The 26,547-nt window shown below is 42.0% G+C and overlaps 2 protein-coding genes across 4 annotated transcripts in view; one reads left to right on the plus strand and one right to left on the minus strand.

Moving 5' to 3' along the window:
• The first annotated feature begins 640 nt into the window (after nt 1–640).
• LOC117260633 (uncharacterized) lies at nt 641–21,584 on the plus strand. The gene is made up of 8 exons (XM_033632628.2): nt 641–860; nt 2,588–2,767; nt 3,147–3,335; nt 6,857–7,033; nt 7,633–7,774; nt 15,030–15,640; nt 18,227–18,371; nt 19,016–21,584. Exons 1-8 carry the CDS (start codon nt 765–767, stop codon nt 19,726–19,728), a joined length of 2,253 nt encoding a protein of 750 aa, XP_033488519.1. The 5' UTR covers nt 641–764; the 3' UTR covers nt 19,729–21,584.
• drp2 (dystrophin related protein 2) overlaps nt 21,575–26,547 on the minus strand; it is a 197,279-nt gene continuing 192,306 nt past the window's right edge. For all 3 annotated transcript variants that reach the window (XM_078169424.1, XM_078169423.1, XM_033633165.2), the window contains exon 24: nt 21,575–26,241. In XM_078169424.1, the coding sequence (XP_078025550.1) occupies nt 26,222–26,241 (20 nt within the window). In that variant the 3' untranslated portion in view covers nt 21,575–26,221. The remainder of the gene's footprint in view (nt 26,242–26,547) is intronic.

Here is a 26,547-nt window from a genome sequence, read left to right on the forward strand (position 1 = left end):
TAACTTCTGCTGAGTTCACTGGATTTAAACCTTATTGGGACAATTTAGACTTAAACTCAAAATCCCAGGTTTAATCATTTTTGAGTTTCTCACATATTAGATCTCTTCCTGTTCAAATTAGAGCTGAAATCATCAATCTGCAACTCTTTTTATTTGCTACTAAAGTCATTTTTCAAGCAAAAATTCCTCCCTGAGTCTCAAATATTGGATTTGCTGCTTTTCTTTGTCTTCTGTGGTCATAAATTGAAAGTCTTTGGGTTTTTGAGAGGATAAAAAAGAGAAATTCATGACATGACCTTGGGCTTCAGGTTGTAATAATCAACACTGAAAATAACTGATTGCAGCCCTGGTTCAAATTTAGGCACTGTTACTGTCAGAGGTTAATGAGCCACTTCCTCTCCACCCTCCTGTGTAAGGTAGAGGCCTCCCATCAGTGCCGCTTATGCTTCCTTCCAATGATCTTAACTTCTTCGAGAGTGATCTGGGCCTTTCTCGTGGGTTCTGTGGTCATCCCCGCCTCTCCTGCTCCTTTCCGCAGGGACTGCCCACCAATTGCAGGGGTAGGCAAGAGATTAGCTCCTCAGATTAAAGTGTCCACCTCCAAACCCTGCTTAATCCTGCCATCTGTCAGAGAGCAGCTAACCAGCCAAGACTCTCTCCACTAGGCTAATTAGGAAGCCAGAAGAACACAGACCCAGAGAGGGGAAAAGGAAATCTCCAAAACACACACTTTTCTGTCTGGTACTGCTCAAGGCAGAGTGACAATGGAGGAGACGTACCTGCTCAACCATCCGGGAGTCAGGAAGAAGATTCTGGCAGGAGGCTCTGGACCGCTGCCACACTTTCCACCTGGGACAAAGGTAGAAAGTCTCAGTTAATACAATAACCTAAATATCACTAGACTAAAACTCAATATGATAGGAAATTAGTCCTCACATAATTATCATTGTGATGTAATTAATATTCCAAAGGAAAAAAAAGGTCTATTTTTATCTATGTGTTGCATTGCCCACTTCAATTAGACCCTGTTGAATTATTCATTAAGTGAGGAAATGTATTCTGTATCTGGCTCTTACACACAGAGCAAACATTTGGTCAACCAAATTGCAACATGTTTTTTGGCACAGTGTCTGTGTTTCTGTTCATCCACTGATCCGCTGGTCACTGACTTTTTTCCCCTCCAAGTCAAATCCAGCCATATGGCACCAGGCCTGGACACTGTGACAAACATTTTCCATGACAATGCCAGCATGAATTTACCTGTGTGTCTGAATTACAATGTGTGTGTGTGTGTGTGTGTGTGTGTGTGTGTGTGTGTGTGTGTGTGTGTGTGTGTGTGTGTGTGTGCGCGTGCGTGTGTCCGTCACCAGTGAGGTGATTCCCAGTAGCTCACACAGTTATCATACCATTATACACAATCTGTCAAGCTATAAATAGAAGGTTACATGGAGCCAATGTAATCTGTACAGTCGGAGAAATGGTGAAGAAGTCTTTCACATGCACACAAACAGATGGAACACATAATGAACACCAGCATGTATGTGTTACATAAGGAGTGACAGAAATATGTGACAGTATTCAGTCCAATTAAATATTTTGAAAATACATACATCAAGCATATTGTAAAGGTTGACAAAGTGTTTTTCTCCATCTGTTGTGAACTGTTATGTATCAATGTCAGAGAAAGGAGAATAGAAAACATACATAGCCTATATGTACCTATACATGGATACATACATTATTCAAGGACCTCCTGTGAAACATTTCCACAGAGGATTCTTCAGTACATGAACTCAATTTGTTTTAAAGGAATACTTCACCCCCCAAATAACTATTTGTATATCAACTACTCACCCCGTGTTACACTGAATTGGTAAACAAAACACTGTTTTTCTCACATGCCTCCCCGGTGAATGGAGAATCCATTAAAGGAGAAAATTCAAAAAGGAATGAAGTCATTGGGGTCCAAGTTAAGACCTTTGCACACTGTTTGTTTTTTTCATTTTCATTGTTGCATGTCTAAAAATAAATACGATCTCACGTTGTGTCAATCATGTTTGCACACTAAGTCCAAAACTTTTGTCTGTTATTAAAATTTTCCACGTTTTTCACATCCGCCAGAGCCTTTAGACACATTTGACCAAGAATATAGAGCAGAGTGGCCTTTTATTGTGGCCAGCCTAAGGCACACCTGTGCAAATATTCATGCTGTCTAATCAGCATCTTGATATGCCACACCTGTGAGGTGGGATGGATTATCTCGGCAAAGGAGAAGTGCTCACTAACACAGATTTAGACAGATTTGTGAACAATATTTGAGGGAAATGGTCTTTTGTGTGCATAGAAAATGTTTTAGATCTTTGAGTTCAGCTCATGAAAAATGGGAGCAAAAACAAAAGTGTTTATATTGCAGACATAGCGTTTATATTTTTGTTCAGTGTATGTAACAGCGTGAGTAAGTGATTAACAAATGATCATTTATGGGCTGAAGTATTCCCTTAAAGTAAAAAGTAAATGATGAAGAGTTTAATTCTTTAATTTCCACCCTGTAACACTTTCCATCCCCTGCTTGCTCCTTCTTTCCCAGCTGGTTTTCAATTTCCAGACACTGCTGGACAACTTTGAACGAACAGTGATCGATGACAGTCGACTGGCTGGCAGGCCGGCTGAGATATTTGTTGGGAAGATGTTCAAGATGGAGGTCTGGGAGACCCTGCTGATGTCTATGAGGGTTGGAGAGGTGGCTGAGTTCTGGTGTGATGCTGTTGTGAGTTAAACTACAGACTTTACACACACATACACACACAGACAGATATTAGGCCTCCTAAAAGAGGTCCTAATGAGTGCTCATGAGCGAGGAATGGAAGCTTTGCTTGTCATTATGATGCACATTAATCAACCTTCTGAAGGCTCCTACATGCTCAGTATTATAAACACAAACAGAGCAATCTTTTTGTGCAAATTTAAATGGTTTTCCTTTGGAGAAAAATGTAATTTGCAAGTGAAATTGTGGCCATTTTTTTGTGTTTTCCTTGTAGGGCTGATTGGCGCTGGCTGGCAGCACCAGGGGGTTAGCGTGATTAAGTGCTTCGATGTCTTGTTGCAGACCCGTTGTTTATGTTTTTGTTGATGAGATCATTTTGCAGCACACAGGCTTGTACCCCATCGTGTCCAAGGGAATGAGGCTAATCGCTCAGGGGAAAGACCCCCTAGAGGGCCAGAGACACATGTGCGGCATGGGAAACTTGTTCCACTATCACTCCACTGGTTACCCAGAGCTGGATGAGCTCATGAGAACTCCTCAACCACTTATATTCATCATGGAGCTGTTGCAGGTAAGCACCAGTGGCAAAAAACTGTATGTCACAGTGGATAGCAAAGGAGATGACAATGTAGAACAATCATCTGTCCGCTCATTATCAGCTTTTCTCAGATTTGAGACTCTGTAAACATAAGCTGACAGTAGAAAAAGACATTTACTTATTCATCCAGCCCTCCTCTTAGAATCGAGGCACTCCTACATACTGTTATTTGAAAATCCAGTGACAGAGATGACAAGTTCTCCTTCAGCTTTGAAGGAATATGCTATCCAGAACAAGCTTGAGACTCACCGGGGGGTCCAGCAGAGGCAGGAAATTAACATCCTCCCTGTTTCAGAAAACTTCACAATGCATTTCCCCACACAAGTTGACAGCCCTTCAGTGGTGGAGGAAGTATTCAGATCCTTAGCCTAAGTAGAAGCAACAATACCACAATGTAAAAACAGTCACAAGTAAAAGTCCATTTAAAATAACAATAGTACCAGAAAAATGTGCTTACAGAGAGTCACACAACTTTAACCTGAGCAGATCTAATCAGCAACACAACTGAAAACATCTGTTTGGTTATGCAAGTCCTTTAATCTTTAAATATGTCATGTTTCGTAGGTAAAATCAAAGTAACAAGCTGTCAAACAAATATATAAAAAGTATACATTACCCTCTGAAAGATGCTGGAGTAGAGGCATAAAGTACCTTGAATTCAATATCAAATATTTTGTGTGGAGATGTTTCCCATATCTCATATGGGAAACATCTCTCCGGTGGATTACCCCCTCCAGGTTGTGGGAGAGTTACTGCCTCAAGCGAGGGAGTCCAAGGATCTCAGGGTTTTGTTCACAAGTGAGGGTAGACTGGAGCGTGCAATGGATCTGCGGTTTGGTGTGGGTTCTGCAGTGACACAGGCGCTGCGCCGGACCATCATGGGGAAGAGGGAGCTGAGCCGGAAGGCAAAGCTTTTGATTTACTCGTCCATCTATGTCCCAACTCTCAACTATGGTCATAAGCTTTGGGTAGTGACCGAAAGAATGAGGTCGCAGATACAAGTGGCTGAAATGAGTTTCCTCCATGGGGTGGCTGGGATCAGCCTTAGAGATAGGGTGAGGAGCTCAGACATCTGGAGGGAGCTCGGAGTAGAGCCGCTGCTCCTTCGTGTTGAAAGAGGTCAGTTGAGGTGGTTCAGGCATCTGATCAGGATGCCTCCTGGGTGCCTTCCTTTAGAGTTGTTCCGGGCACGTCCCACTGGTAGGAGGCCCCGTAGCAGACCCAGAACACGCTGGCGGGATTACATATCTGGAAAACGTTGCTGGGGAGAGGGTTGTCTGGGGTGCTTTGCTTGGCCTGCTGCCCCCACAACCTGGCCCCAGATAAGCGGATGAAAATGGATGGATGTTACCATAACACTTTGTCCTTCCCTATACTGATTCCTGAAATTGCGTATAGGCAGATACCAATAACTTATCCAATACCATTGCTTAAAAAATAATAATTGAACAGCTCTTTCATGCCATCCCTGCATGGATGTGAAATAATTGCCATCATTGTTATACGGCATGGCTACAGTTAAACCCTTTGTAAAACTTGAACAAATACATACAGACAATGAACACAATATAACTCTCTTTTATTATCTACTGTAATCTGATGTTTTGCTAGTGGTTAATATTACATTATTTACACAAAATCCATTTCTCTTTGCTGCTCTAAAACAGTAGTTGCAAGTGGCTGAGGACGACAACTTGCACTGTAGGCTGCTGTTTCAGAGCAGTGGAGAAGAACTGATCACTGGGAGAAGTGCCGTCTTATCCATGTGTGAAACTACTTTAAAGTTTGTCAATGAATAATTGATTATGTGGTACTGCAAAGGTGCAGAGACTTGTGTACTTGTTGATACCCAATCCAGCATCCAAGGCGGTATCAGAGGCATATCTGAAAGTGGTACTGGAACAACTTAAAGTTTGTTTTGAGTAAATGTACTTAAAAGTAAAGTTTGGATCTTTGGAAGTGGGGTTTTATGAGGTACTTTAGTCACAGTATTAAGGCTCAGATGACTTTAGAGGACTAGCAGCGATGAAGGCCTCCTGCTGCATAACGTCACGGTGTCTTGGCCAAAGAAATTGCACAAGAACACACTGCAAAGACTACAGCCAAGGGTCAGCCAGCACATACGTTCTGCGCCTGCTTGAGAGGAAATACCTCTCCACACCAGCAGACGACGTTTGTAATCCTCATTCATAAAGGGAAATTGGAAGACCATCTTGACGCTTGTTAGCCAGTTAGCATATTATCAACACAATCCAACAGTGAAAGAACAGAGCATATATACTGTGTGCCAGTGAAGGATAACACAAACCATCACAAAATGTTTCAGCTGAAGAGATCAGTGGCTGAAGCAAAATAAACTTAGCTTATGTAACAAGTTTGTTTTGGTTTCACTCCCTCTTGACTTAGGCTGTTTGTTTACTTTCCTCACTTCCATTTCTCTTCTCATGCCTTGAGTGAACTGCCAATCAGTGATTTTATTGACTGATGGGCTCCGCTGTAGCGACACCAATTCAACATGTTGATACTGCTGTGGCTTTCATGGCAGTACTCCTACCTTCTTCTCCAAACTCGGGGTGTGCCAAAAAAAAAAGCAAATGAGGGGCAACATCACAACAACGAGGGCAGCAGATGCTCATCAACGGCCCAACTTTGACCAATGGCTGACCATTGGCTTAGTATGTCAGGGCCCTTAAACTACCTACAGTGGTTGGCGGTTGGCCAGTGTATCCTATATTTAGACTACTTTCACTGCTTTACCTTGATGCAGACAGCCTTCTCTGACAGGGAAGCCATTAATGGATTCAGTTCCTCTCCTATGCACTCGTCAAAGCCACCAGACTTCATTGAGAAAAACAGTAATTTTAGCTCCCTGAACACAGGAGCTTCCGGTCTACAGCTGCGTCAGTCACATAGTTTGTTTCTGTAATTGTGTGTAATTCTGTAATACTTCAATGAATTCGGACTAATCCTTTGAAACCTCAAAGTCACACAATAACACAATCAAACTCACTGAGCCAGGCAGGTTTGGACCAGCAACTCTTGTGTTCAGCGATATTAAACTACTGTTTTTCTCAGTGGGGTCTGGCTTTGAAGAGATCAATTAAAATGGTTGCCTGTTGGAAAATGCTGACTGTTGGCAAGGTTAAGTGGCAAAAATATTAATATAGCTCACACTTACACTGATATTGATTGTTTTTAGGATGGATAAAATTTGCTGCTAGCCCTGTCCACAGCAGTATATTGCTTAGCTTTCATGGCAGTGCTCCTACCCACTTCTCAAAACTGGGGGCGTGTTGACTGACATCTACTGTAGGTAACACACTAACTATGGATAAGTACCTCATACAGCCCCACTTCAAACAATCCGAAGCGTCCTTTTAATTTCTTTCAGCCACTTCTACCTACTTAGCATTCACTCGTGCCTCCATCAGTGGAGTTTTTCTCCTGTTAACATACTCCTTCTGTTGTGCTTCTCCTGCCTCGGCGGCTTCCAGGTGGGAGACCCCATGTCCTACCAAAGAGAGTCATGGATGATGGAAAAGGATGAGAAGCTGCAGACGGTGCCAATTCTCCACATGCAGGGCAATGCACTGGTCAAGCAGAGACGATTCAGAGAGGCTGCCAGCAAGTACAAAGAGGCCGTCCTGCTGCTGAAAACAGTCCAGTCCAGAGTGAGTGAAGGATTAGGCAAGAAAGATGGGATAGGGGGAGTAATATGAGTGATGTGAAAGCTTGTTAATATTGAGGTTTTCTCGTGATTGTAGGTTTTTGGGACATGCAACTGCAGCTCTTTTCCAGTGGGAGATTCCTGTTTTCCTGTTTTTCTCACTGTGTCTCTGATTACAGGCAGTAGGGTGGGAGGGCTGGCAAAGGAAAGAGGAGGGAGAGCTGTGGAGAACTGTCTAAGATGAGAGGGAGAAGTAAGGCTGAAGGAATACTGGAGGGAGAGTTATGTATGAGATGTTCTGATAAGAGTGGAGAGGATCCTTTTGTGTGAGAGAGTGATTTCTGGCAGCTTTGGACATATTCACAAGTTTGATGTTGGAGGCTTACAGATAGTTGGCCTGTGCGCTAACAGCGTGTAAAGCTCTGCTCGGCAGAGATGATGCTCTGGGTATCCTTCAGTGTCCCAAAGTCATGTCATGTTTGAGTCTGTGTGAAAATATTTAAAACTACAGAATTCAAATAATTTATTAAAATATGTGTAGGAGATGCCAACAAACACAACAGCACTGATCGTGGTCCTGTTCTTCCATCTGTGCGTGTGTAGGAGATGCCGGGTGATATAGACTACATTAATTTGGGTCGAATGATCATCCCCCTGGAGCTGAACTACTGCCAGTGTATGTTGGAGCTGGAGGAGTATTATGAAGTTATAGAGCACACCAACGAGCTGCTGGAGAAACACAAAGGTAAATGCCTGGTTGGACTTAGATTGAATTGTATTCTGATTACTAATTAATCAATTAATTTTCCATTGTCACTTAACTTCACATTCACACAGCTGCAGCAGTTTTGGGAAATATGCTTATTGGCTTTGATGCAGAGAGTGACATAAGAAGACTGATACCACTCTCATGTCTGATGGCTAAATATGTGGCCAAGCCAGGAGGAAGTTAGCTTAGCTTAGCATAAAGACCTGAACCAGGGGGAAGCAGTTAGAGGAAAGGTAATTTCAAAATAAGATCTCTTCTTTGTCCAACCTATTCCTCCCAATCATAACTGAGCTCAGTATAACATCACTGTGAAATTTTTACCATTTTCTCATACTTCTTAATTTCAGTTTATGAGAAATAGCCTTTCTCTTGGGCTTGATCCTAACTGAAGACCTTAAAATGCTCTTTTCCCTCTCTTACTGCAGTCATCTTTATTTGTCTGATATAATCAGCTCTTGGGATAACAGTGAGATCGAAACTTGTCTGATAAATGAGCCAGCACAACTTTAGAAATTTGTCTTAGATCAAATTCAAGTCTCAACTCTGGGTGTTTTATCTGTTCTCAGAGTTGAGAAACCTCTGAGAAGCCTATGAGCACAGCTAAAGAGCTACTGCTGGTTTATTCTTTCACTCCTTATTTTAAGGTTTTGGAGAAATAGAATAAATAGTCTAATAAATACTCCTATTTATTGCACATTTGTGTGTATGTTTATGCTTGTGAGTTTGTGTGTTTGTCGGCATGTGTTTGCCTGTTTTATATATTACATCATTTGTGGAAATGTGTGTTGGTGTGTGTATGTGTTGTTGATGTGTATATGTTATGGTACTTGTTTGGGCGGAATCAGTTAACATGCTAATGGCAAGTCTGAATTGGTGGCCAGAGGGAGGCTTAGCCATGAAGACATGATCCCCAGATATGTATATGTGTTCCATGCCGTGTGTGGTTGCTACATGTTGTGTATGTTATTTGTCTTAATGAAAAAATTACAGCAGAGGAAAGTACAGATTAAAAAAAGAAAAGACTATTGTGAGCAGCAAAATGTTCCTCTAGGTTGTCTCTTTTCAAATGTAGAAATTCATATTGCCAACAACTTTAAAGCTACAGAGCCAGGATAGCTGTTTGTGCTTTCAGTATTTTTGCTAAGCTAAGCTAACTGTCTACTGGCGGTAGATTTGACAGTTACACAGAGCTGGCGCTAGAGGTGTGTTGTTCGCAAATGTTTAATTCAAAAGAACATTTTGGGTGAACGAACTGAACTGAATCACTTCCTGAAATGAGTTGTTCAGTTAAGCTCAATGCAGAAGTTTGGGGTGAATGTGCAGGGACTCACTGACTATGTTTATATGCACACTAATACTCCAATATTATTCAAAATTTCATATGGGTCATTGAAACAGCGTATTCTATTTGGTTATTCACAATTTAGGCCTTTTACTGAATTTAGCATTTTCGGATAAAGATACATGGGATATGCTGGGTTTAATATGCGTCTCAATCAGGGTTTTTACAGCATTTTGCAACACACAACCTCTCACTTGTTTACAGTCAACACTGTGTGTTGTTATGGATGTGTTGTTCACAGACCAACTCGCCAGCAGTTTGCAAAGCTGTGGTGTGGTGATGCATGCCCAAAAGAAAAGCCCACATATCTGGTTGAAAGGAGACACATAACTTATTTTTAACATTAGCAAAGACTTGGATATCAACAGGTTTTTGGATATGTGAAAATATTGCAATGCTGACCTTCACAAGAGGGTGGTTGAAGGAATGAAAGAAGGAGGCTGTGTTCATCCAATCAAACAAATCTGCCACCGGTGGAAAACTTTTGAAAAATCCTCATTTTAAGCAAAGAAGCAGCATGGCACAGGTAGCTCCAGCTGTTCCGCATTTCCATATTTTGATATAGGCCTAATAAACAATGGATGTGGAAGATGCAGGTAATTTTACACCAAGAAATCTAGTAACTAAACAATTTTCACCGCCTCCAACGCTGTATCCAGTTCTCTTTATACATCCATGATGTGACCTGAATCTGACCGAGACACCGAGAACTCTATTGACAGGTCACAATTGTAGTGATTTGTCAAATGTCACACCCTAAACCAACCCTCATTTATCATCCATTTGACTCTTTATGGGACCAAAATTTACAAAATGAACACCACGTTTTAGTGAGGAATTAAGACTTAACGAGGTAATAAATCAACTGAGAAGTAGGGTAATTTTCTTATAGACTTCTTTACAATCCGACTTCCCTTTGTAACTGGTTGAGTCGCCCCCTGCTGGCCATTAAAAGAAATGCAGGTTTAAGGCACTACTGCATTGGCTTCACTTCCCAGAGGCTACATCCACTTCTTTTATACAGTCTATGGCTGGTAAACTGTTTTCTTTAGGACACAAAAATAGCCTGCACACTAAGCTATGTTCCGATAAGTATTCAATTAAATTACCTCAGAGAAAATAATTAGAGGAGCATAGTCTGGTGTGCAGACTGTATTTTTTGGTCCCTAGTTTTTTATCATCTGGATGTGCGTGCTTTCCTTAACTTAGCGTGAAACTATTTTCTTTAACCTTTAAATGGAAGCCTGGTTAGTTGTTTCCCCCCAGCTTTCAGTCCTTGTGCCACACTGAGCTAACCATCTCCTTCTTTAACATGGTTTTTAACAGACAGACACAAGAGTTGTAACAATTTCCTTTTCGAACTCTCAGCAAAAAAAAGCAAATAATAGTATTTCACAAAATGTCAAACTACTCTTTGTATTCATGTTCACGAAAAGCTGCTCAGTGATGAGTAAAATGAGAGCCTGTACCGAGTTACTTCCACCCCTGGATATGAACACTGAGAAAAACAATGATTTCAGAATGTTGTAAAATTTGACGGGTCAGGGTCTGAAGCCCGTGCTGGCTTTATTGCAGTGGCTGTAGCATGTAGCAGCTGTGTATTCATTGAGAGAGCATGTAGGAGGGCTGCAGTTGACATTACAAAGGGTTTTACAGTTGGAGCAGCCCTGGGCATTGTACTGTCATACCCATGGCTACTCATATAATCCTAGAGGAGCTCACATGCTGGCAGTCTCCACTTCAAAGCCTTATGAATTATGCCCCTCACCCAGAGACAGGATCCACAGAGGCAGCTTTTATTTTACTCTCTGTCCCTCAGCCCGGAGTCCCAGTTTTATATTCGTCTTTGTGTGTGTGTGTGTGTGTGTGTGTGTGTGTGTGTAGCAGGAGGTGGTGTACAGCTGTGGATGTGTGTGCCTGTATTATGTTTGCGCTTGAGCTCGTGTGGCAGGAGAGAGGGTGTAAACTTGTTTGGGAGTGAGCATGAGAGTGAGGCAGTATCATGGGAATGATGGACAGGAGTTCTAAGCTCCACTGACCCATTACAAGCTGTCGTCACAAAGCTGCAGCCCTCTTCATCGGGCTTATAAGAGTGATCCATCCCACACCAGCATCACTCCACCTTTCCCTTCTTCTCCTTTTCTCCTTTTCAGTGTCTTTAGTTGCCATTCTCCAGCCCTTTTCTGGCTCCACAGAGTTTCATTTCCCCCTCCTTTCTACTTTTGTCTCCTCTTCCTCTCAACTTTAATTACATCCTTCCCCTTGGTGTTGTTCCTCCTGTCGTCAAAATCATATTGTCTGTATCAGTTCAAGTCAGCCACTCTACTGCTGTTTCATCCCCTCAGCCCAGTTGCTCTTTAAAAAAGCACCCAATGGCGGCTCGCTGCAGTGTCTCAGCTTGTGCCAGAGGCGACAAAGAAATCTGTTTAAATGTTGGCTGAATGAAGATTTAGCGTTGAGGGAAATTAAATGCAGAGGAACAGAAAAACTGAGCCTTCAGTGGGTCTCTGACAAAGCACATGAGCCTATTCTACTGAAGCAGAGGAATCACAGTGTGTTTATGTGTGTGTGTGTCTCTATGTGTGTGTGCATGTGGTTAAAAAGAATAGTACAACATTTTGGGGAAAGATATTAATCTCCTGGTGAAGAGTTAGATAAGTGTTACACCCTGAGGCCCCCATCAAGGTCATGCTTTCCTTGTTTACTCACCCTTGTCTCTCGTTGCAGGTACTTCCTGCCCCTGTGTGTTTCCCTCCTGTGTGATTACCTGCCCTGCCCTGATTGGTTTCACCTGTCCCTCATTACCTCTCCTCCCTTGTGTATTCAGCCCACATGCCGCCCTTTGTCTGGTGCCAGTTCGTTCTCAGTTGTTTAAGCACATGTTTGAGCCATTCATTCTCAGTGTTCTCTTTGGTTTGATCTAATTTTTGCATCTTTGTATTCTGCTTAAGCCCTCTGCCTTTGGAAACCTTTGTTTGTATTTTTGGACTGTTTTTTTCTGTGCATCAACCTCCTTTTAGTAAAGACCTTGTGTTTTTGAGTCCTGCAGCTGAGTCTTCTCTTTGTTGGTCTGATAATGAGAAGATTGATGCCTCTCTCGTGGTAGGGATGGGCGATACCAAACTTTTAAAATTTAATATGATACAGATATTTTTAGTTGCAACTTCACTGATATGGATCATTTCTTTAGTGGGTATGTGATTTTTTAAATTAATGGTCATTTTTTAGAAAGAAAAGATGAATACACTTAAGTAAATTACATGAGACACACCGGCCATTAATAACAAAGTTTTTACAAATTAATAATGGGCATGTCTTGTTTTTGTCCAGCCTTCTTATAACCTTCAGGGTGTGTTGTTTTTAAATGTTTGAAGCGGCGTCTTATGTTGCTTCTTTGTCACAAATAGTCCATCTTGCTGTATCTTTATCTACAGGTGAAGAGAAGCACCACACAACGCTATGCTTCCATTCTGCCGTTCTCTCAGTGTGCGACTTTGCATGCTTGGTGCTGATGTCACATACACAGATCAGCCAAAACATTAAAACCACTGGCAGGTGACGTGAGCAACATTGATCATCTTGATACAATGCAATGTTCTCTTGGGAAACCTTGGGATGTGACATTCATGTGGTTGCCACCAGACACGCTCCACCCACCTAAACACCAGTGTAGACCAGGAACCCCCCCTCATGGCAGCGGCACTTCCCAGTAGCTGTGGCCCCCCAGCAAGACAATGTACCTTACCACACCACGAAAACTGCTCAGGAATGACCTGAGGAACATGACAAAGAGCTCAAGGCATTGACCTGGCCTAGAATTTCCCCAGATCCTCATCTGATCAAACATTTGTGGGACGTGCTGTTACCCGGCCTAACAACCCACAGGACCCAAAAGATCTGAAGCTAATGCATTAGTGCCGGACACCAAAGGACACCCTCCAGAGGTAATGTGTTAGGCCTTGACAGATCAGAGCCAAGTCTGGTCCAAGTAGCACCAACCATGGATTGGCGGTATCTCTGGGGTACCAGCACGTCCCTCAGATGTTCGATCAGATTGGGATCTGGAGTATTTGTAGGGCTAGTTAATGCCTTGAGCTCTTTGTCCCATTCCTGGGGTCATTCCTGCGCAGTTTTTGTGGTGTGGCATGTCGCATTGTCCTAATGGGGGACCACTGCCATAGACCAGTGCTGTTGCCATAAGGGGGTTCACTTGGTCTGTAACGGTGTTCGGGTGGGTGGAGCATATCAGGTAGTGATTACATGAATTCCAGGACCCAAGGTTTCCCAATGGAATATTGCACTGTAACAAGATGATCAATGTTATTCACTTCAACCGCCAGTGGTTTTAATGTTTTGACTGATGGGTGTATGGTTTCACAGTCATGTGACACACGCCAGCTAAATATGTCAGTTCCGTTTTGGCACAAACATCATACAAAAGTACTGAAAACATCTGGAAATGATGCAGCCACCCCTGTTCTGTATTTATATAATTTCATTGTTGATTTTTAAGTATTTTATAGAGGTGTTTTTTCAATTTTAAGAACAGCAACACAAAAAACAAACACATAAACACAAACAGCACAGACTAAACAAAAACACATCTCTGTAGTGTTCATAACATTAATGATTCAAAAGTCCATCAGCACAGCACTAATACTTATATCATCAGGTGACCTACTCTACACATCAAGTCTGGAAACAAACAAACAAAAAAAGGTCCCTATGATACAACCAACGCAAAAGAAACTAAAGCCCACTCCCTCCATCTGTATGTTACAACTGTAATTCATTTCAGAACAGTGTCTCGCTCCTATGACACGTTTAGTCCTTTTATAAAAGACAAAATCTGATTCCAGACAAGCAAATATGACTCTCTATTGTTATGCACATTGACTGTCATTAACTCTGTAATTAACTTAACCCACTCTCTATATTCAGGTCTGACTTGACTTTCCCAGTAGCAAGGGATGATCCTAGCAGCTGAGATAAAACCTGTCAGGGTGAGAGCAAATGCTGGTTTAGAGATGTTGGGTAGACATGACCTGTCCCCCAAGAGTCAAAGTTGAACTGATTCAGACACAGACACACTTGATTTGTTAAAAGGAATCAATACCAAATGAGTAGCTTGTGAGTACTGAAGTCTCGACATAAGGTTACAGCTAAAAGCAAGTAACCTTAGCTGAGCACAAAGACTGAGAACGGGGTGAAACAGCTAGCCTGGCTCAGTCCAAAGGTACAAAATCCACCTCTGAAGCTCACTAATTAACTCGCTATATCATGTTTGTTTTATCCACACAAAAACGAAACTGTAAAAACGACAATTTGCTGTTTTATGAGGAGTTATGTGTCTCAGTATTTCTTGGCCGGGCACAGTAACTGCCCATAAAATGAAGAAAACTGTAGTTTTGTACACTTTGTTCCTTACAGTTAAAACAACAAGATTTAATGTGTTAATTAGTGAGATGTAAAGGTGAATTTTGTTATAGCTGGACGGAGCTTGGCTGACTGTTTGCAGTGTTGTTGCGGAGCTAACTGGCTGCTGGCTGTAGCTTTGTGTTTAACAGACAGACATGAGAGTGGTAAAGGGAATAAGAGTATTTCGGACAATGTCAAACTTTTACGTTAAGACACAAGGCTTGAGTTCAGAATAAAGATGCATGCATTTTTGGTTTATTTTTTGTTGTACAAACTCAAGGCTGGTTGGACTTACACACACTGACACTACACACCCACACAGTGTCCCAAATGCAAACAAATTGCCACCTCAGCCTCAGCAGGCAGAGCAGGTTTATTATTCAATATCTCAGGGTTAGACATTAATAACTCTGACTTTATTCATGCTTTTCTTCCCTCATCATCCTGTTGTGTTATTTTTGTGTTTCCCAGACTTGGTGAAGGGCTACTACAAAAGAGCCAAGGCCCACGCTGCCGTGTGGAATGAAAAGGAAGCGCGCAGAGACTTCAACATGGTGGCCCACCTGGACGTCACTCTGGCCTCTCTCGTCAACCGAGAGCTGAGGGCGCTGTCAGAGAGCATGAAGGAGAAGTACTGGGAGGAGAAGGAGAAATACTGGAACATGCTGGAGAAAAAGGAGAACACAGATGAAGATGAAGAAGAGGAGGAGGAGAAGGGGGTGGTGGAAGACAAAGGGAAACAAGAGGACAGCGAAAGTGTGACCACAGAGAGTAAAGATGAAGTGGGGGAAGAAAAAGGTGAAGAAGAATCTCCTTCTGTTATCTGTGCTGAAGCCCATAAAGAGGAACCCGGGGGAAATAAAGTTACACCAACTGAGGGAACAAATAAAGAGGAAGCGAGCTCTTCTGAGATCAATCTGAATGCTGCCAATAAAACGGATGGAAAGGACTGGCAGCAGATGTTACGACTGGTCATGTTGCTGCAGAGCGAAGGAAACTTCCTCATGAAAGAAAACCACTTTGAAGAGGCTTCTGTGAAGTTCAAGGAGGCCTTAGAATACGTGGACCACCTTCAGAATACAGTAAGTGTCACTGAGTATGTAGTGAAGTGATGTAGAAGCATGCACACAAGTACAGGTGGATCATGAGACAGTGGACCCCTGAGAACAGATATGCCAAAGGCCCCACCATATCTCCTACACAGGAGCAAGACACACAGAGTTTGTGGTGATTTTGTGTCTCTTTGCAGTCGTTTTCTGTCTCTGCGTCATTGTTTTGTGTCTCTTTGTGGTCATTTTGTGTCTCTTTGTAGTTGTTTTTTGTATCTTTTTGTAGATGATTTGTGTCTCTTTGTGGTTATTTTGTGTCTCTTTGTGGTTATTTTTTGTGTGTTTGTGGTTATTTTGTGTCTCTTTGTGGTTATTTTTTGTGTGTTTGTGGTTATTTTTTGTGTCTTTTTTTGTAGATGATTTGTGTCTCTTTGTGGTTATTTTGTGTCTCTTTGTGGTTATTTTTTGTGTGTTTGTGGTTATTTTGTGTCTCTTTGTGGTTATTTTTTGTGTGTTTGGTTATTTTTTGTGTGTTTGTGGTTATTTTGTGTCTCTTTGTATTTGTTTTGTGTCTCTTTGTGGTTATTTTTTGTGTGTTTATGGTTATTTTGTGTCTCTTTGTGGTTATTTTTTGTGTTTGTGGTTATTTTGTGTGTGTTTGTGGTTATTTTTTGTGTGTTTGTGGTTATTTTGTGTCTCTTTGTATTTGTTTTGTGTCTCTTTGTGGTTATTTCTTGTGTGTTTGTGGTTATTTTGTGTCTCTTTGTGGTTATTTTTTGTGTGTTTGGTTATTTTTTGTGTGTTTGTGGTTATTTTGTGTCTCTTTGTATTTGTTTTGTGTCTCTTTGTATTTGTTTTGTGTCTCTTTGTGGTTATTTTGTTCCTCTTTGTATTTGTTTTGTGTCTCTGTGGTTATTTTGTGTCTCTTAGTGGTTATTTTTTGTGTGTTTATGGTTATTTTGTGTCTCTTTGTGGTTATTTTTTGTGTTTGTGGTTATTTTGTGTCTCTTTGTGGTTATTTTTTGTGTGTTTGTGGTTATTTTGTGTCTCTTTGTATTTGTTTTGTGTCTCTTTGTGGTTATTTTGTGTCTCTGTGGTTATTTTGTGTCTCTTTGTGGTTATTTTGTGTCTCTGGTTATTTTGTGTCTCTTTGTGGTTGTTTTGTGTCTTTTGGCGGTCATTTTGTGTTTGTGGTCGTTTTGTATCTCTCTCTAGTCATTATGTGTCTCTTTGTGGTTGTTTTGTGTCTCTTTGCTGTCATTTTTTGTCTCTTTGTATTTGTTTTGTGTCTTTTTGTGGTCATTTGCTGTCTCTTTGTAGTCGTTTTGTGTCTCTTTGTGGTCATTTTGTGTCTCTTTGTGGTTGTTTTGTGTCTTTTGGCGGTCATTTTGTGTCTCTGTGGTCGTTTTGTGTCTCTCTCTAGTCATTGTGTGTCTCTTTGTGGTTATTTTGTGTGTCTTCGCTGTCATTTTTTGTCTCTTTGTATTTGTTTTGTGTCTTTTAGCGGTCATTTTGTGTTATTGTGTGTCTCTTTTGTTTAGTGTCTCTTTGTGGTTGTTTTGTGTCTTTGTGGTCATTTTCTGTCTCACTGTAGTTGTTTTGTGTATCTTTGTATTTGTTTTGTGTCTCTATATTTAGTTTCTCTTTGTGGTTGTTTGTTGTCCTTTTATAGTTGTTTTGTGTGTCTCTGTGGTCTTTCTGTTTCTCTTCAGGGTTGTTTTGTGTCTCTATGTATTGGTATTGGGTCTCTTGAGGTAATTTTGTAATTTCTTTGGTCTCTTAGTGTCTCACTGTGGTTGTTTTGCCTCTTTTAGTAGTTATTTTTAGTAACTTTGTGGTCTTTTTGTGTCTATTTGTGGTCATTCTAAATCTCTCCCTGGCTCGCATGTGTTAATTTGAGTCACATTTTGCATGTGAAGGCTACAGAGGACACTAACACTTTGAGCCCCTGGGCTTAGGCCTGTTCAGTAATCCATCCATGCACATGAGAAGTAATGTAGTATTTTCTGGAAAATGTAAAATTAAACCTTCTATGATGACATTGATTGTCCAGGTGGATGTGAGGATTGATGCAGAGCATATTAACAGTCCACTCCATTCAGCGTGATGAATGGATCGAATGTGCCAGAGAGAATTTTCACAAAAGGATTGCGGCTCACAAACTATAATCATCTGTCATTGTTTCTCTCTCTCTCTTTTTTTTTTTTTTTTTTACTGAAGAGCAGCTGTGACATTGTAGGTAGCAAAGTGAAGAGCAGAGAAAAGAGCGCTAAATATAACAGCACAGAGATATCACTATGACAGCGCTCGCCTGGGCTTCTTTTCTCTACTCCCTCACTCCTGCCACACCTCGCTGTCTAACTCCCTCACGCCTTTTACACGCAACAAACTTCTTCTTCTCATCCACCCACCACCTTCAGTCTTCATTCTCCTCCTGTTCTTACATTCCTCCGCCCTTTACCTCATCTCTGTGTCCTTTTCTTCATCATTCCTACCAACCCCTTATATCTTCATCTCTCTTTTCCGTTGTCACGCTTCTTGTTTCATCTTCTCGACATTTCCTCTGCCATCTATCACCTCCACCACCGCCTACCCACCTTGTCCTCTCTGTGTGCTCAGCAGGTGGATCAACAGGACGAGGACTGGGAGTCGCTGGAGAAAGTGCGTCTTCCTCTCACTCTCAACCAGAGCCAGTGTATGCTGGAGCTCAAACAATACCAGCAAGTGGTGGAGCTCAACAACGAGCTGCTAAAGAAACATAAAGGTAATACATGTTAGTGTGAAGATGAGAGTTTGAAGCAGGGGAGGGAAGAAAAAGACGTATTTTGATGTGGAAATATAGGTACATGGGTATATATAAACATGCTCGTTTTTTCCCCTTACACACCTTCATTTTTGAGCTTAAAAATATCAAGATCAGTTGCGCGTACAAATGCCTGGCCCTCAGCAAACGCCTTCCTTCTCACTGCAGCAGTCCTTGATCTCTCTGTTTACCAGGGAAAGAAGAAACCAAACATTCACAACCGCATCGCTGAGTCTCTTCTTTCGTTCCCCCGGCTCCCACCCATGGACATCACAGCCAAAAATGAATTCATTGTTTTCTTTTTGTTTCTGCTATGACTGAATTATTTATAGTTGAAGCTGATGTGAAATGGTTGTTCTTATGCTTTCCTTTTCCCTTCATTTACTTCTCCCCAACTTTCGTCTTCTACTTTGTCAGTCTCTGTCTCACTGCTGGTGTTCAGTGCAGTTGTTTCATCCTCCATCTAGTAGTTTATTTCACCCTATAACTTTTTATTCATTCCCAGTTTTATTCTTGCTGACCTCCTGTTTCTTCTCGATGCCTCATGTAGTGTTTATATGTCAACATCTCAGTCATTCATACTCCTACACTGTCTTTTCCTGTAGGAAACTTTAAGGCTGTATACCAGCGGGCACGAGCACATGCTGCTTTGTGCAACGAAGATGAAGCTCGGAGGGACTTTGACATGGTGGAGAAATTAGACCCAACGTTCAGACCGTTCGTCCGCCAGGAACTGAGAAAGCTGGCTGAGAGAGTACGTACCAAGCACGCCCTTCAGAACAAGACATACTGGGATACAACACAGGAGAAGTGGGGGCCTGGTGGGAGCAAGGCAAGGAGTGCAGCAAGAAAGAAGTTCGTCAAATGTGCACAGAAAGGAAAAACTCAAGCAGATAAGAAGACAGAAGACAGTAAAGCAGAAGACAAGGAAAGCTCAGAGAAACCCACCCCTGCTGAGACGCAGGGAGCGGATGATGCAGGAACAGAGAAAGATCCAGATGTGAAAGCAGAGCAGCGTAATAAAGAGCTCGTGAGTGGGAGAGCGAGTGGAGAGGGGTTAGATAATGAAAATATAGAGAGTGTCGTGGTTCACGAGGACGGGCAGGGTGCACCAGATAATCGAGCGACAGATAAAGATAGCAATCCCGTGCCCACCAGCACAGGCGAAGATAATGTAGTGAGCAAGAGATCAGCGAGGGATAAGGGCAGCAAGAAGGTCAAATGCCAATCAAGTGCTGCACCGGGCTCAAGCAGAACAAGCAAAGGGAACAAAGCCACCTGTGATAAGACAGGAAATGGTGGCACTCAAACAGAATAGACAAATGGGCTGGAATTGTTAAAGGAACACAGGGGCTTTACCTTGCTGTAAGGCAGCCATTTCTGATGGGAAACTGAAGCCGTTAAATCGCTCTTGTCAAAGCCAGACTCCATTGGGAAATACAGTAATTTAACATTACTGCCAAACACAGTAACTGCTGGGCTACTGCCGCCTTCATCGGTCAGTTTGTTTGTGTTACTGTGTGATTTTGGTATTTCAAAGGGTTCACTCGGATTTACTAAAGTCATACAATGACACAAACAATCTCACTGATTGAGGCAACGGTAGACGAGCAACTCCCATGTCCAGGGCACTAAAATTACTGTTTTTCTCAATGGAGTATGGTGGCTTTGACGAGAGCGTACATGAACAACTGAAGCTGTTAATGTCTTCCTGGTCGGAAAGGGCTGTCTGCGGCAAAGTCAAAGTAAAGCTGTCAAAATAGTGTACAGTTAAAGATATACTAGGCCAGACTTTTTTAAAGAACAATATATAGACTCATACAGAAGTAATCCCTCTCAATCTTCACTTATGACCCACTCTCAGTGGGTGGTGGTGTATTATTCCGCAGAGACTGTGTCCTCTGCCTGTTTTCTTTTAGTCTGTGTTTGGGATGTTTGTGAAAGTGTACTCCCAGAGCACTCAGGTGTAGTTGGGATTTTTAAACAAAAAGGTAGCGACCAGGTGCCAGAATGTAGGCAGCATGCAAGCTAGAGACACAGTGCTGAAAAAATGCAATAAAGCGAGGCAAAATGCCAAACGAGAGTGAATCTGGGGTTGGCTTTACTCTCACTTTTGCTGGCAAGTGTGTTTAGAAATAGTAACCATCAATCCTGCATAGTATACCTTTAAACTAGGGCTGTCAAGGGTTTAAAAAAAAAAAAATCTAATTCATTACATGCTCCGTGATTAAAACATCTAAAGTAATCACATCCATTAACTTTTGCTGTGAAAGTATTTCAAAAATTTCAGTTAAAATGAATTTTGGCAGATGTGTCTTGTCCCCCTGTCCTCTACCACTGAAACTGATCTGTAGTCCATTGCAATACATTTTGCATGGGAGGTAGACTGTCTGAACGCCTGGTTGTGTGACTTGACGAGACTGCCTGCTAGCGCTAGCACAATAGGCTGTGCTAGCTCGGACCTCCAGGTTCGCTGCTAAATGCTTTGTGTTGAGGTGATATTTCAGGCTTGAAGTACTCCGATGGTATGAAAATACCTTACTAATGTAAAAGTTCCATTCACGGGGCCAAGCAGCGTTGTCTCGTCTGCCTCCATCATGAGACAAAGCCACTGTGGCCTTTAGTGACACACTGAGTCAAAGGGCACCACAGAACAAGATTAATCAGCATTTATTTTGTTAAAGTTTTTTTTTTGTGATGAATTAATCTAAATTAACGACAACCCTACTTTAAACTAATACTGATTTTTTTAGGTGGCTAAAATATATTTTGCTGCTGCCCCCCGTCCACAGCAGTACATTGCTTAGCTTTGGCGATGGTACTGTCTGCATCTCTAAACTGGGTGCGTGCAGACTGACATCTACTGCACTGACTATGGATAAGTACCTCATACAACCCCACTTCAAAAGACCTGAACTACCCCTTTAGACTAAACAGTATTACGGGTGTAGGAAGTGAAGCAGCAGGAGAGATGAGTGATAAACAGCCAAGCCTCAAGTCTCAACAGGAAATATTGATTCTGCCACATACAAATCCAAATATAAACACAAGGAGAAAAATTAATATAAACAGCCTGTGTTTGGCACCATTCTGAGTTAAGTTTCATTATTCAGTTCTCAAAGGGATAACTGCAGGCACATACAAAAGCACAGGCAGACAATGAGTTTGCCAAATACAAAGTTTTTATTTCTGTACACAAAGAGTAGAAAGCAGCCAGTAACCCACTTGTTATTACAGTAAAAAGCCTTTCTTCAGAAAACTTTTTATACAGATTAAAAACTCCAGAGAAAAGACAGCAAGAAGTGTTTGAGTGCTGGACAATAACATCAAATCAAAACCATTAAACGATAAACATCTGAGTGATTAATGAGGTATATTAATGGTGATTAAAAAAAAAAAAGAAAACTCAGTTCACCAGTAAGGTATGAGTGTGTGTGTATATACTGTACGTGTTAGTGTAATCAACACCTTGTTTGAGGTTAGGTGATTCATTGCCCTGTTATGTGAGAGGTGACATACAAGCTTAGATATGTGATAGTAAACATGGAGGTCTGTGACACAGAGGCAGGGGCGTGATGATCGTTAGCGTGTTGGCTGGCTACATGCAGTAACAGAAGTCTGGAGAGAGATAGCAGCAGTGTCCACTCTGGGGTGACACTCGTCTCTAGTGGAGAGCCGCTTCCTTCAATCACACAGCCTCAGTCACGCCACAGGGAGCAGGGTATGTTTCGGCATGTGTGTGGGGAATATAGGGAGTCACTACCAGTGCAGAGATGTGTACATGGATCAGATGCTCTCCTGCAGCTGAATGGCCATCAGAGTTAATTTAGACGCTGGTGTCAAACAGCAGCAGAGCGACACAAGGGGACAAACTGTATATGGTCATATACTGTGTCGTGTAAGGAAGCCCTGAGAGGCAAACTGCCTGTCACCATTGGTCGCATTTATTTAAGACAAAATGGAGGAGGCAGACTGAAATAAATACACTAGGTGGGTCCATTACATTACTACAGAAGCCCCGAGAGGCAAGAAAGACTTTTTTTTTCTGCTCATCATTTTTCTAAAACAGATGGAAAATATTTTAATTTCCAGAATCCATTTTCCAAGTTTTTTTTTCATCCTTTAAAACAGGTGGAAAAAAATTTAAAAAAAAAATACATACATACATATATATATATATATATATATATATATATATATATATTCATCACTGAAAACAGTTGTTGAAGTTTTTCAAATATTTGTCTCATTAGTGAAAACAGGTGAAAAATATAATTTTTACACAATCATTTTTTCAGTTTTTTTTAGCATCACTGAAAACAGGTGTTTTTTCTAATCTTTAAAAAAAAAATTATTGGTAAAACATCCCACCAGTAAGGACTGAGGTGTCACCATTACCATGACTAATGTTACAATAAACTTAGATTGGTTAGCTGGAGGGCTGCAACGACGACTAATCGACTATTAAAATAATTGGTGACTATTTTAGTAGTCGACTAATCGGTTTGAGTCATTTTTCATAGAAAATTATAATTTTAGGGTTTGAATTTTAGGGTTTGGGAGAGACAGACCGACATTTTTCAACATTTTAACACATTTTTCGATAAAATGATTAGTTGACTAATCGAAGAAATAATCGACAGATTAGTCTACAATGAAAATAATTGTTAGTTGCAGCCCTAGTTAGCTGTTGGTTCGATGTTTTTCACTCGCTAGCTAGCGGGCTAACTGCTACTGTCAGTAGGCCTATATGTTGCATTCACGAATCACAGATAACGTGCTTAATATAAATCACCACACACCCCGAATAAATATACCTGCCTTTTCTGACACCCGCCCTGGCGATGTATAAGAGTCCTCCTTGGTTGAAAGCACTGATTAAAATACATTTCTGGCCGAAAGAGAGACATGACAATAATGTTATATAACTTGCTAACACACAATGACTTGTGTTTAGAGTGCATAGAGAAATTAAACTCACCCTGAAGAAACATGAATGCTTGTAATCCTATTTCGAACATGGGATAGTTGTGCACGTTTGTGGCCGAAATTAGCATTACAACAACAAACACCTGTTTACACAGATGGGGGAAACAGTAAAATCATCACCTGCCTCTTAGGGCCTCCGTACTTGTGTAACCACCCACTGTATTTATTCCAATCTGCCCTCTATAGTGTCTTAAAATAAACACGGCTTATGATGACAGGCAGCCCTATAGGGAGTTACTCCTCTCCTCTTTTCACACGCTGTCACTGTTACATCATTTTGTGTATGGAGATAAAAGTGCGATCATCAATGCGTAATGAGATGTGTGAATACCAATAAATTAATGTCTATGAATAAACATTACTTGTCATGGCTTATTCTTTTTTTTTTTTTTCACCCACAAGCCGAGCTGCTGCTTTTTGTTCTGACTTGTAAGCGCTTCACCAGAGCAAATCTTTAAGTGATGCACATGTGGAGATGGATCCAACAGATGATAATGACTGTCTTCAGCAGCTAAACAGCAACAGGCTTCAGGGGAGGAGGAAGTGGAGAAGACGAAAAAGGGGCGCTCTCTCTTGCTTCCCTTAAGGCTATTAGCATTTGTATTATGAACGGTACATCACCTTTCCAACTTGCAAACCTGTGGAACTGCATCCTTGGGGACAGTTCCCTAGCAACAGTATCAAAACTAACAGGCAGCGAGTGCTGAGGAGGACGATGTCAAAATGTGAGCGCTGTGTGCCTGGAGGGGGAGCCCGTAATGAATGCAGCACACGGGTTTCAAACTTGTGTGTGAGGTCAGAGTGCCGTTTTAAGGTTTAGGATGAATTCCTAACTGGGTATATCTGCGTTTTCTGTGAGAACGAGGCGTTATGATTTGCCGAGAAACACAAAGAGCCACAGCTTACTTTTTTCGGGCATCCTCTTGTCCTGCTTCTGGAGATTTCGCTGTGGCAGGCACATCAAAGTGGATCTCTCCACCAGCCCTCGAGCAAAAAATGGATTGGGGTTTTTTTTCCAACCTTTCCTCTCTTGTTTGTCAGATCTGTAGTCCCTCCAAGCACCTCCAGCATCACGGGTTCACCCATAAAAGCCCTATTTAACTGGTTGCAAGGTATGGTTGTTCATGCTCTGCGATCCACGCTTCACCATTCTTCCTATTTGCCCACATTCATCGCATGAACACACACTCCTCCTGATGCACAAACACACACTCCTCCTGATGCAACCTCCTTCCCTGAATGTAAAAATGATGAAAAAATGAGCCTATAAAGACTAACTCTTGTTATATATGGATTCAGTTTGGTTTTAAGGCATTCATTGACTGTGCTATGTTTAGAACAGAATGCTCCCAACGACCCTGATACGATGAGGGCAAAGCCATTTTAACCACTCGTCTTCTTTGTAAATCTAAAAGCAATTAAGTACGCATTAGTGCGGGAAAATGAGGCATGTAGAATCAATAGCTACTGTTCTTTTCACATCTACATGGCGAAGAGGGATTATTAGGGATGATGTCAGTGTAGGACCGCGTTATAGTGGTGTTGCCCCCCTGTAGTGTCAATTGGCCTAGCAAAGAGAAAGAGGGAGAAAGCTTCAGCCTTGCAGCACTATCGCCTGGAACTGCTTCCTTCTCTTTCTCCACACACAGCAGGAGAACGCTAAGATCCCAGAGCAGGCGCCTGCATGCTGATATTTATCGGCAGACATTTCCTCAACAAAACCCAATTTCAGCCACAATACAAATTGGCTCAAAACTGAGAGCGCTTCTAAATCCGGCGAGCCAAAGAGATGAAATGGATCTCCATTTTTATGTCTGTATTTTTAGTGACGCAGCATGGCACATGTTATTGATCATGCAGGGAGCCTTTTGTGCACAATGAAGGAAGGGTGTATTGTAAATAGAGAGCCTGGATGTAGCAGCGTACGTGTGTGTGTGTGTGTGTGTGTGTGTGTGTGTGTGTGTACGGTGAGTGCGCGTGGTTCTGTACGAGCGTAAAGGGCTCACTTAGGAGAGGCGAGCAATGAGAGCGACAAGCAGTTTGAGAGGATTAGAGGAACACAGTGTGTGCATACAGAGGCGCTGTGCTAGCGGGCACTTTGGCTGTCTTAAATAAATCATGGATTTAACTGATGATGTGTCATTCTCACAAAGTAAATAAGCTCGTTGTGGGTGCTGTCAACCCCCTGACAATCTGCGCCACGCAGCCACATGAAATGCAGTCAGCCCAGCCCTGATCTAGTTTACTCTCGCAAGCTTTAGCGCACCACCTCCCTGCAAAAAACACAAACAAAAATAACAACCATGATAACACATCCAAGGAGAAAATAAAACACTGAAGATACAGGCATTCTGACAAAACAAGGGGATATTCTTCATATTCCTTTTTGCATTTTTTAAAGTTCTCCTCATGGAAGGTCCAATTTGTGCTGTGGACATATAAAGCTTCACACCTCCGGACGACTACACAGATACTGGTAAGCACAGTGTCTTGGCTGGGCGTGTTCCTGTTACTTTAGTCTCTCCCTAACCTGCTGCTAATGTTAGTTTCCTTTGGCTCGTTAACATAGCGTCAGGCTGCGCCACTGAAGTTACGAGGCGCAGCCCGGCCAAACGGACATCAGCGTGAGCCTTCGGCAGTTTGCATGAAAAAGGCTTTTAGTGCACAGATTCCAGTCGAGGGTTAGCTCTGGGTATCATAGCTGCTGCAGTGGTCACAGGGGCCTGGTGTACTGTGGCCTGACCTCAGCCGTGTGGAGCCCCTCCCTCTGCCATCAGGCGTCCTTTCAGGCTTTCACTCTGCTCCTCCAGGCCCACATGGGGTTAGATGTGTGAGGTGGTGCCTGAAATTAGGAAATAGAAGAAGAGGGGAAAAAAAGGAAAAAGCTTTTACAAGTTTAGAGAAGCATGCACAAGGCTGAGAAAATGTTCTTGGTTATAACCGAGGAGGCTATAATTATGATAATCCCTTTCTTTGTTCAAGTTACAGGCTTTGGACTGCCCAGCAAATTGCGTTTTAAATGCGACGGGACAGTTTGCAAAGTGTGCGACAGTGACGCTCCCTTTCTCTCTCCGTGCCGCCGTCTCTCTTTATCTTACTCCTCCTCCCTGCCATTTAATCACACCGTCCCTCCCCCCGACGATCGACC

The sequence above is a fragment of the Epinephelus lanceolatus genome, chromosome 7, assembly GCF_041903045.1.
Source record: "Epinephelus lanceolatus isolate andai-2023 chromosome 7, ASM4190304v1, whole genome shotgun sequence".
In the NCBI taxonomy this organism is placed as follows: Eukaryota; Metazoa; Chordata; class Actinopteri; order Perciformes; family Serranidae; genus Epinephelus; species Epinephelus lanceolatus.